This window comes from Callithrix jacchus, chromosome 8, assembly GCF_049354715.1.
Source record: "Callithrix jacchus isolate 240 chromosome 8, calJac240_pri, whole genome shotgun sequence".
Classification (NCBI taxonomy): domain Eukaryota; kingdom Metazoa; phylum Chordata; class Mammalia; order Primates; family Cebidae; genus Callithrix; species Callithrix jacchus.
In genome coordinates, this window is record NC_133509.1 from 138,774,516 (window position 1) to 138,786,548 (window position 12,033).

The 12,033-nt window shown below is 43.4% G+C and overlaps 1 protein-coding gene across 5 annotated transcripts in view; it reads left to right on the forward strand.

Moving 5' to 3' along the window:
- Window positions 1-12,033, forward strand: part of TDRD9 (tudor domain containing 9) — a 140,444-nt gene that overhangs the window by 26,306 nt on the left and 102,105 nt on the right. For 4 of the 5 annotated variants that reach the window (XM_035261663.3, XM_078335877.1, XM_035261664.3 and 1 more), the window contains exon 2: window positions 6,106-6,212. The exons of the other annotated variant lie outside the window; for it this stretch is intronic. In XM_035261663.3, the coding sequence (XP_035117554.1) occupies window positions 6,106-6,212 (107 nt within the window). The remainder of the gene's footprint in view (window positions 1-6,105; window positions 6,213-12,033) is intronic. 5 annotated transcript variants of the gene reach the window in all.

Genomic DNA, 12,033 nt, shown 5'->3' on the forward strand with positions numbered 1-12,033 from the left:
TCCAGTTTTTGCCCATTCAGTATGATATTGGCTGTTGGTTTGTCGTAAATAGCTTTTATTACTTTGGGATACGTTCCATCAATACCGAGTTTATTGAGGGTTTTAGCATAAAAGGCTGTTGAATTTTGTCAAAGGCCTTCTGGGCGTCAATTGAGATAAACGTGGTTTTTGTTTTTGGTTCTGTTTATGTGGTGAATTACGGTTATAGACTTGTGTATGTTGAACCAGCCTTGCATCCCTGGGATGAATTCTACTTGATCATGATGGATAAGTTTTTTGATGTGCTGTTGCAATCGGCTTGCCAGTATTTTATTGAAGATTTTTGCGTCTATGTTCATCATGGATATTGGCCTGAAGTTTTCTTTTCTTGGTGAGTCTCTGCGGGGTTTTGGTAACAGGATCATGTTGGTCTCATAAAATGATTTGGGAAGGATTCCCTCTTTTTGGATTATTTGGAATAGTTTCAGGAGGAATGGTACCAGCTCCTCTTTGTGTGTCTGGTAGAATTCAGCTGTGAACCCATCTGGACCTGGGCTTTTTTTGAGTGGTAGGCTCTTAATTGCTGCCTCGACTTCTGACCTTGCTATTGGTCTATTCATAGTTTTGGCTTCCTCGTGGTTTAGACTTGGGAGGACACAGGTGTCCAGGAATTTATCCATTTCTTCCAGGTTTACTAGTTTATGTGTATAGAGTTGTTTGTAATATTCTCTGATGATGGTTTGAATTTCTGTGGAATCTGTGGTGATTTCCCCTTTATCATTTTTTATTGCATCTATTTGGTTATTCTCTCTTTTCTTTTTTATCAATCTGGCTAGTGGTTTGTCTATTTTGTTGATCTTTTCAAAAAAACCAGCTCTTGGATTTATTGATTTTTTTGAAGGGTTTTTCATGTCTCTATCTCCTTCAGTTCTGCTCTGATCTTAGTTATTTCTTGTTTTCTGCTAGGTTTTGAGTTTTTTTGATCTTGCTCCTCTAGGTCTTTCAATTTTGATGATAGGGTGTCAATTTTGGATCTCTCCACTTTTCTCATATGGGCACTTATTGCTGTATATTTTCCTCTAGAGACTGCTTTAAATGTGTCCCAGAGATTCTGGTATGTTGTGTCTTCATTCTCATTGGTTTCGAAGAACTTCTTTATTTCTGCCTTCATTTCATTGTTTATCCAGTCAACATTCAAGAGCCAGTTGTACAGTTTCCATGAAGCTGTGTGGTTCTGGGTTAGTTTCTGAAATCTGAGTTCTAACTTGATTGCACTGTGGTCTGAGAGACTGTTAAGATTTCAGTTGTTTTGCATTTGCTGAGGAGTGCTTTACTTCCAATTATGTGGTCAATTTTAGAGCAGGTGTGATGTGGTGCTGAGAAGAATGTATATTCTGTGGATTTGGGATGGACAGTTCTGTAAATGTCTATCAGGTTTGCTTGTTCCAGGTCTGAGTTCAAGCCCTGGATATCCTTGTTAATTTTCTGTCTGGTTGATCTGTCTAATATTGACAGTGGAGTGTTAAAAGTCTCCCACTATTATCGTGTGGGATTCTAAGTCTTTTTGTAAGTCATTAAGAACCTGCCTTATGTATCTGGGTGCTCCTGTATTGGGTCCATATATATTTAGGATCGTTAGATCTTCTTGTTGTATCGATCCTTTTACCATTATGTAATGACCTTCTTTGTCTCTTTTGATCTTTGTTGCTTTAAAGTCTATTTCATCAGAGACGAGAATTGCAACTCCTGCTTTTTTTTTGCTCTCCATTTGCTTGGTAAATCTTCCTCCATCCCTTTATTTTCAGCCTTTGTGTATCCTTGCATGTGAGATGGGTTTCCTGGATACAGCACACTGATGGGTTTTGATTTTTTATCCAATTTGCCAGTCTGTGTCTTTTGATTGGTGCATTTAGCCCATTTACATTTAGGGTTAATATTGTTATGTGTGAATTTGCTACTGCCATTTTGATGCTAGCTGGCTGTTTTGCCCATTAGTTGATGAAGATTCTTTATTTTGTTGATGCTCTTTAGCATATACTGTGTTTTTGGAATGGCTGGTACTGGTTGTTCCTTTCTATGTGTAGTGCCTCTTTCAGAAGCTGTTGTAGAGCAGGCCTGGTGGTGACAAAATCTCTGAGTACTTGCTTGTTCACAAAGGATTTTATTTTTCCTTCACTTATGAAGCTCAGTTTGGCTGGATATGAAATTCTGGGTTGAAAGTTCTTTTCTTTCTTTTTTTTTTTTTGAGACGGAGTTTCGCTCTTGTTTCCCAGGCTGCAGTGCAATGGCGCAATCTCGGCTCAATGCAACCTCCGCCTCCTGGGTTCAGGCAATTCTCCTGCCTCAGCCCCCTGAGTAGCTGGGATTACAGGCACGCGCCACCATGCCCAGCTAATTTTTTGTATTTTTAGTAGAGACGGGGTTTCACCATGTTGACCAAGATGGTCTCGATCTCCTGACTTCGTGATCCACCCGCCTCGGCCTCCCAAAGTGCTGGGATTACAGGCTTGAGCCACCGCGCCCGGCCGAAAGTTCTTTTCTTTAAGGATGTTGAATATTGGCCCCCACTCTCTTCTGGCTTGTAGGGTATCTGCTGAGAGATCTGCTCTGAGTCTGATCGGCTTCCCTTTGTGGGTGACCCGACCTTTCTCTCTGGCTTCCCTTAGTATTTCCTCCTTCATTTCAACCCTGGTGAATCTGACGATTATGTGCCTTGGGGTTGCTCTTCTTGCGGAGTATCTTTGTGGTGTTCTCTGTATTTCCTGGATTTGAGTGTTCGCCTGTCTTGCTAGGTTGCGGAAATTTTCCTGGATAATATCCTGAAGAGTATTTTCCAGCTTGGATTGATTCTCTTCATCACATTCAGGTACACCTATCAAACGTAGGTTAGGTCTCTTCACATAGTCCCACATTTCTTGGAGACTTTGTTTATTTCTTTTTGTGCTTTTTTTCTCTAATCTTGCCTTCTCGTTTTATTTTATTGAGTTGATCTTCGACTTCTGATATTCTTTCTTCTGCTTGGTCAATTTCGATGTTGAGACTTGTGCATGCTTTGCGAAGTTCTTGTGTTGTGTTTTTCAGCTCCTTCAATTCACTCATGTTCCTCTCTAAGTTGTCCATTCTTGTTATCATTTCCTCAAATCTTTTTTCAAGGTTCTTAGTTTCTTTGCATTGAGATAAAATGTGTTCTTTTAGCTCACGGAAGTTTCTCATTACCCACCTTCTGAAGTCTGATTCTGTCATTTCATCACACTCATTCTCCGTCCAGGTTTGTTCCCTTGCTGGTTAGGGATTTTGGTCTCTTGTAGGAGGCGAGTTGTTCTGGTTTCGGGTGTTTTCCTCCTTTTTGCGCTGGTTTCTTCCCATCTTTGTGGATTTATCCACCTGTCGTCTGAGTGGTTGCTGATTTTCTGATGGGTCTCTGAGTGGACGTCTAGATTGTTGATGATGAAGTATTTCTGTTTCTTAGTTTTCCTTCTAACAGTCTAGCTCCTCTGCTGTAGGACTACTGAGGTCCACTCCAGGCCCTGCTTGCCTGGGGAACACCCGTAGCAGCTGCGGAACAGTGAGAGTTGCTACCAGTTTCTTATTCTGCTTTGTTTCAGAATAATGCCCACCTAATGTCAGTCTGATCAATCCTTTGTGAGGTGACTCTTTGGATATACAGGGGTCAGGGAGCTGCTTGAGGAGAGTCTGTACTTTATAGGAGCTCAAGTACTGAGCTGTGAGCTCCGTTGTTCATTCAGGGCTGCTAGGCAGGTACGTCTAAGTCTGCTGCAGCAGAACTCATAAAGCCCCTTTTTTTCTTCAGATGCTCTGTCCCGGGGAGTTAGGGCTTTATTTATGAGTATCCATTGCACTGTCCTGCCCAGCAAGGAGGCAGTCTAGTCATCACCTGCCTGCGGAGGCTATGCTGAGCTGCTCTGGACTCCACCCTGCTGCTCTGGGCTCCGCCCTGCTGCCGTCGGCTCCACCCTGCTGCCGTGTGTAATTCCCTGTAGTCCTGTTTATATGGGTGTGGTTAGAACTGCTGTGGCGATGGTGGTCCGCCTCTGTAATGGCAGACTCTCTCTGTTATGGCGGGTTGCCTCGGCAACGGCAAGTTGCCTCGGCAACATCAGGCTGCATCAGCAATGGCGGAGAACCTCCATGGGGTGGAGTGCCTCGGTAATGGCGGATGCTTCTCTCCCATTGAGCTGAACCATCCTGGGTTCAGCTGTGCTTGCCATGAAACTCTCAACCCCGAGCATTTCCAATTGCTGTTTTGTTTGTTTTTGTGGGGGTGGGACCGGCCAAGCCTGATCATGTGGCTCCCTGCCTCAGGGTCCCCCCCCTTTTTTTTTAAGTTGAACGGTTGACTCTCTCCCAGGTCTTCCAGTCACCTGCTGAAAGGGCACTGGGATCTATGCGATTTCCCGTGCGGCGACCCACTGTGCCGACTGAAACAACGTCGCTGCCCAGCAGTCTCCTGGCCTGGCTTACTGTTTAAGTCCTGTTTAATCAGATGAATGTGCTAATCTGCCTTCTCAAATCTCAAATTGCTGGTTTAACAGGGCAACCAGACCAGTGTATTTTGTATGGAGTGCCACTGTGCTGCAGTGCTGGCTGAAACAGCTGCGCCGGCGGCCCGTGGGGCTCCTACACCTGGGAATCTCCTTGTCTGTGGGCAATAAAGATCTGTCTGAAAATGCGGCATCCAGTCAGCCTCTGCGCTTTCAGTGGGAGCTGCAATCCTGAGTTGCTCCTTTAGCACCATCTTCTCCTCTCCTCTATTGTTTTTTTTTTCTTTTTGAGATGTAATGTTGTTCTGTTGTTCATGCTGGAGTGCAGTGGGATGATCTCAGCTTACTGCAACCTCTGTCTCCTGAGTTCAAGCGATTCCCCTGCCTTAGCCTCTTGAGTAGTTGGGATTACAGGCACCCACCACCATGCCTGGTTAATTTTTGTATTTTTAGTAGAGACAGAGTTTCACCATATAGGCCAGGCTGTTGTCAAACTCCTGACCTCAAGTGATGTGCCCATCTTGGCCTCCCAAAATCCTGGGATTACAGGCATGAGCAACCATGCCTGGCCTATTTTTAATTTTTTTTTTTTTTTTGAAACGGTCTCGCTCTTTTGCCCAGGCTGGAGTGCAGTGGCATGATCTTGGCTCACTGCCATCTCCACTTCCTGACTCAAGTGATCCTCCATCCCCTGCCTCCAGAGTAGTTGGGACCACAGGCATGAACCACCATGCCTGGCTCATTTTTATATATTTTATAGAGATGGGTTTCACCATGTTGTCTAGGCTGGTCTCAAACTTGTGAGCACAAAGTGATTCACCCACCTTGGCCTTTCAAACTGCCAGGATTACAGGTGTGAACCACTGTGCCCGGCTGTTTTAAGATACTGCAGCTGAATGTGGTGGGTCACGCCTGTAATCCCAGATCACTTGAGTCTAGGAGTTTGAGACCAGTGTGGGCCATATCGTGGGACCCTGTCTCTACACACAAAAAATTAGTGGGATGTGGTGGTGTACACCTATGGTCCCAGCTACTCAAGAGGCTGATGGGGGAGGATCGCCTGAGCCTCGGAGGTTGAGGTTACAGTGAGCCATGATTTCACCACTGATGGGGGAGGATCGCCTGAGCCTCAGAGGTTGAGGTTACAGTGAGCCATGATTTCACCACTGAGGGGGGAGGATTGCCTGAGCCTCGGAGGTTGAGGTTATAGTGAGCCATGATTTCACCACTGAGGGGGGAGGATCGCTTGAGCCTCGGAGGTTGAGGTTACAGTGAGCCATGATTTCACCACTGCACTCTAGCCTGGCTGACAGTTAGACCCTGCCTCAAAAAAAACACAAAACAATACTGCAAACTACTCTTCAGAGTAAATGGTCATACCCATTTACCATAAATGCATCTCTCCTCATAAATATTCTGAAAATATTGATTCTTTTTGCTGGTTTGATGGGTGAAAGAACAGTTTGTTTTTGTTTAATTTGCATCTGCTTGGTAACTGAGTTTCAGTGTATTTGTTTATTGACTGTGCATTTTTTCCTGTGACTTACTGTGAAAAACTTCTCTAGTACACAATGGTTTCCTGGCTTTTTGGAAGTAGCATACTAACTTTCACTATTCTTTTCAGGTTGCTCACCCAGAGGAGCTCAGAAGTAGAGTATATTAACAAATACAGACAGCTTGAAGCACAAGAGCTTGATAAATGTGGCAGTGTCCAGCCAACCAGTGGGCCAGGTAAACAGGTCTCTTTAAACATTTTAGATAGAATGCATGATGCTACAACATTAGGTTCATAGTGCGTGCCTGTAATTCTAGCTACTCAGGAGGCTGGAGTGGGAGGATCACTTGAGGCCAGGAATTTAACACTAGCCTGGGCAACATGGCAAGACTCTGTTTCTACAAAAAAATTAAAAAATCTGCTGGATATGGTGGTGGACATCGAAATCCTAGCTACTCGGGGGCCTGAGGTGGGAGGGTCACTTGAGGCTATGAGTTCAAGTTCATCCTGGGAAACATAGGGAAATCCTCTCTCTAAAAAATACTTATATATATAAAATTCTTAGAAACCTTTAAGAAATATGGTGGCCAGTCATGATGGCTCACACCTGTAATCCAGCACTTTAGGAGGCTGAGCTGGGAGGATTGCTTGAGGCTAGGACTTTGAGATCAGCCTGGGAAACATAGCAAACCCCCGTCTCTACAAAAAGATTAGAAAGTTAGCTAGGCCTGATGGTGTGCACCTGCAGTGTCAGCTACTCAAGAGGCTGCGGCATGAGGATCTCTTGAGCCCAGGAGTTTGAGGCTACAGTGAACCTTGATCAAGCTACTACACTCCAGCCTGGGTAGCAGCGTGAGACCCTTTCTCAAAAAAAAAAAAAAAAAAGGAAATAAAAAAATATAGAAATGTATTATTTTAGTCATAGTAATCAATCCTTGCTACTTGTTAATTAGGGATTTTGGGGGGATGAATGTATGGTAGGTTGTGACATGTTCATTTTTAAAATTTTGAATATAGTTCCTAAATAGTCTGTTCTTGGGAAGACTAATAATGATCTCTTACCTTGCTATTAATTAAAACTACTTTTTTTACAGTAAAGGTATTAAAATGAAATTGTAAACAACGCAGAAATGTATAAAATAAAAAAGTAAAAGGTCCTTCTTAAATTTCCAGTCCCCAAGAGTACAACTATTCAGAGTTCAGAGTTCACAGTTACTTTCTATGAGTAGAAGTTTCTTTTTCTGAGCAAATTACCTTACTAGCACCAGGCCCTATTTATATGATAGAAGTTACCTTTTGATTTTTTTTTGCTTTATCAGAGGTCATCCATCATAGATTTCTTCCAGTTCAGTTGAGAAGCTCTGCCTCCCATCCGGCCATCCTTCGTACGTGTACTTAGAGTGAGGGGTACAAGTGTGGGTTCAAGTAACACTTTCTTTTTTAGCCTTTTAAAAAGTGTGAAATATAGCTGATACATAATAGTGGATTAATCCTTATTATTCTTGCGATTGATATAGGCTTCTTGACTAAACCAATTGGTATCTTTTAGTTAGTCCAGGAAAGTTATGAGCCATCATCTATGCCCCACTCTTCTGTTTAGTTTTTTGTTTTTCAGATTTCTGGTCACTGTGCTCTCTTCTGGTTAACTTCCTGATCTGTCACCATAAGATAAATTCCGCCTTTGGTTCTCTGCCTCCCTTTCTCTTTCTTGCCTCATCACAGGCTTTGGCCTGATGTCTCCTTGCTGTCTCATCAACCCTTCGGTGCTTTTAAGGAGAAGTTGTGTATTTCATCTAACATCTTTAGTTGACCTCAGGAAGAAGATTTTTGTCTGAACAATCCAGTGTATTACTGGAAGGGAGCATTCACAGTGTATTTTATGTCTGGTTCAATCTCTGCTTATGCTAAGAAAAGTACAAAGTTGTACTTATAATAATGTTTATTGAATTGTTACGTACCTATGGAAAGTCTCCCCCCCCCCCCCCCACCCCGAGACGAAGTCTGTCTCTGTCACCCAGGCTAGAGTGCAGTGGTGCTATCTCAGCTCACGGCAACCTCCACCTCCCGGGTTTCAAGTGATTTTCCTGCCTCAGCCTCCTGAGTAGCTGGGATTATAGGCATGTGCCACCATACCCAGCTAATTTTTGTATTTTTAGTAGAGACAGGGTTTCACCATGTTGGCCAGGATGGATTTGATCTTTTGGCCTCATGATCCACCCGCCTTGGCCTCCCAAAGTGCTGAGATGACAGATGTGAGTCACCATGCCTGGCCTATCTATGGGAAGTCTTAAGAATCTCTTAAATGCCAGTAAACAGAGGATTGGTGACTTTGCTTATTTGTATAGAGAAAGAATATTATGCAGCTTTAGGGGTATGTAGTAGCCATATGTGTTACTGTGGAAAGAGAGTCATTATCTGATGCATCTGTTTGGAAAGCACATTAATTAGTTTACAGATGACCGTGTGAAGTGATCCTTCTTGTCACACTCATGTACTTGCCTAGGGGCACAGGCAGGAGCCCAGCGCACCCTGTGTGCTGGGCCTGTAGCATGCCGGATGGATTGCCACTCTTTAGGACCAGCTAGATTACAAATGAATGCCTGTAATTCAGAGTGTCTGTTCTCGTACTTTTAAGTTCATATATGAAACTGCTCTTTGCTTTCTATCCATGTGTTATAATATATTCGGGGCTGTTCTCTGGGTAGTCATATTAGCCATGGCTGTGGCTACTTGTGGAGGTTTTGGCTACTGAGCCAGCAGCGTTTATCAAGGTGTGTTCTGGAGGCAATGAGGATGTGACAAGTACTAAAGACATCTTAACTCTGATCATCTCTGATCATTACAGAGATGACCATTTAATCACGCAGGTACACAGATAAATGCTTTTGGAAGTAAGTTATCTGAAAGGCAGCTCTGTAGGGTGATAAAACAAGGATTGGACTTGGGCTGCAGTGTCAGGAAAGCAGCAGTTGAGCGTAGAGCTGGAGGATAAGTAGACTTTACCTAGGCATTGCGGGGTGTGGGGAGAGAAACGTGTGCAGAGGCCTTGTGCTGGGGGGAAGCCTGGTGTCCCAGCCCTGAAAGAGGGGCCAGTGCTGCTGGAGAATAGACAGTGGGTGTGGGAGGGCTAGGCAGGGTCAGCTGGAGGCTCCTAGCCTCCCAGAGAGTCCGTGTCCTGATGCCCAGGACCTGTGATAGGTCACCTTCATGGTAAAGGGGTCTTTGCAGATGTAAGTTAAGGATCTTGAGTTGGGAAGATTTTCCAGGTGGGCCCAGTGTCATCACAGGGGTTTTTAGAGGGAAGCAGGGAGAGAGTCAGTAGAAGATGTGACGATAAAAGTCCTAAGTTGGAGTGATGCAGGGAAGAGGCCATGAGCCAATGCAGGCAGCTTCTCCAGGCTCAGACAAGGGAATAGATTCTTTGTTACAGAGCCTCTGGAAGGAACCAGCAGCTATGCCAACACCTTGTCCTTCTCGTCTCTGGACCTCTACTTCCAGAAGTGTAAGAGAGAGAATAAGTGCATGTTTTTAGCCACTAAGTTTGAGGTAATGCACAACAGCAGCAGTAAAGAACCAACACACCTGTACTGGATGAGGTTGGATAAGATGGGCAAGACCAGTAACAGGGCCTGCGGGCTGTAACGAGCGATTTTGCTCTTAATACTCAGAGCAGTGGGAGACTATGAAAGGTTTCATGCTTTTCTTGGGGTGACTGTGAAGGGAGGAAGGGGGTGTCATGTTGTTAGATTGTGTTTACAAGGAATAATTTTGTCATATTTTTGAGAATTGATTGGAAGGGGCCAGAGTGGACCTGAGGAGAATTGGAGGAATTGCCCTAGTTAAGGGGAGACCTGATGGTGTCTTTGACAGGGGATGGCAGTTGAGGAGGAGAGCCAGTTGAGGGACAAACCAGACAGAAATTGGTGATGCCTTGGATGCAGGGTGAAGGAGGAGAGGGGGCCAAGGGAGGCAGAGAGGTGCTGTCCACTTTTTTTTCCTTGAGATGGGGTCTTGCTATGTGCCCAGGGGGGCCTTGAACTCCTAGGCTCAAGTGATCCTCCAACGTCAGCTTCCTGAATAGCTGGGATATAGGCGTGCCACCATCATGCCTGTTTAATGTTTTGAAGTGGAGAAGTGCCTCTGGAACATTGAAGAAGTGAGGTCAGGTCATCGGGGCGTGTGTGTGTGTGTGTGTGTGTGTGTATATACACATACACAAACGTAGACACAAAGCTATTTCTATGTCTATTTTTATGCAAACCATGAGATGACACTGATGCCGTTAATTGTGGTCCAGTGCCACAGGTTTCAACATGAACATTTTGTTATATGCAGTTAAAAACCACTTTGATTTTGGTCTGATACAGGTGTTATTTCACTTATAAGTATTGAAAAGCTATTTCTAAATAGAAATCCAAAGATACGCATTCAGTGAATTTCTATAGATAACATTAGAATTGTTTTATATAGTTAAAGATTAATAATTTAAAAAAGTTGAGATTTAATTGCATTGAGAAATGAAATCTTTCCTAACAGTGTGAGCCTGGTTCTCGACTGTGGACTCTGAAGAGTTCTGTTGCTTTCACATGATAATTTGCATTTATCCTGGGATAGTGTCTTTAGATTGTAATTAAATTCTGCTGTGCTGCCTCCTTTTAATGTGGTGTTATATTTAGTGGCTGTTTTCTTACCTCTTTTAGCTTTTCTTCTGATTTTAAGAGAATGGCCTTTGTGGAATATCTGATAACTGAAAGGGAAGCATTCTTCTGTCAATTTTGTGTTCAGAATACTAGTCCATGCTTGGAGAAAGTAATATATAGTTATCTATACTGAAGAATGTTTAAATCAGTAATGCAGTAATTAAACTTACTTTCTGTAATGTTTATAGTGTCTAGATTTTAAGATAAGTCTTAAGTTCACCATATGAGCTGACATAATGCTTATCAGTTAAAATTCCTTACCTGCTGTTTAGAACTCTGAGTGCTGAACTCTTTGGTTGGATTTCATATGTGGTTGATGATGAAATTGTGGAGTGGCTTAGTGAAGAGAACTAGTTTTTATGGCTTCCGGCTTTCCCCAGTTCGTGTAAAATACTGCATTGTTAATCATGTGGGATAAAGAGATAGCAGGAAAATAAGAATAGTCAGTTTTACGTTGAGCTATTTGTCATGCTGTTTTTGGATTTTTGCCTTGTTGTATGTAGTTTGTTGATTTGCCTTAAATTATCCACGATGGTTTTCCTTCCTACTCTGTTGCAGATGCAAAGGTGCAGGAACCATACAGCTGTGAATGTTTCTGCTGTTTGGTTTCCTGTCTGCCCTTTGGCAGTGTATGTGGAGGCAGGACTTGATTTGTGCTGGGTCTGCTTCAGCCAGTGACCTAAAAACGTCAGCTTGTGTTTTGCGTTACATGGAGAAAGGGCTGTATTACCGTTAGGAATTTTGGCATTTTTCTTGTAAAATTTCTGTTTTTAAGTAGCAACCTTCAAAGTGCATATAATCAAGTAATGTAAGCCAGTATTGTCAACGTAACAGGGCCTGTTGAGCAGCATGTGAGCCAGGGCCTGAAGTCTTTCAGCAAAATGAATGGCTGCTGCCTTTTTCGTCTTTCTAAATAAATCTTTGTCATCTTCTTTCCCCTTTGAATAGCTCTTCCTCAGTTTCTCACTGCCACCCTGTCCCTAACTATAATACTTACTTCTTCTGTCAGCCTGCTGTGTCTGGACTTGGGGGCTTCTCCCTCTCAGTCCTAATTCACAAGAGTCATGAGGATTCTCTTCCCTCTCGTTCACTATGTTGAAGAAGGCCTAGGTGTACTAACTGGAAAACAAGGAGGCATCAGTGATTACCGCAGCACTGAGAAGAGTAATGGAAGGAAAAGTGAGATGTGATGATGGAAAGAAAATCCCTGTTTTAGTGAACTTGGCAGTCACTAGTGAGGTTGATTAGGAGATTAAAAAGCCATCTAGGCAGGACTCGGCTTCCCCGAGGTAGGGGCCATTAATGTCCCAGGAAGAACACTGCTGCTCACAAAGAAGCTATTTTTGCTTTGAGAGAG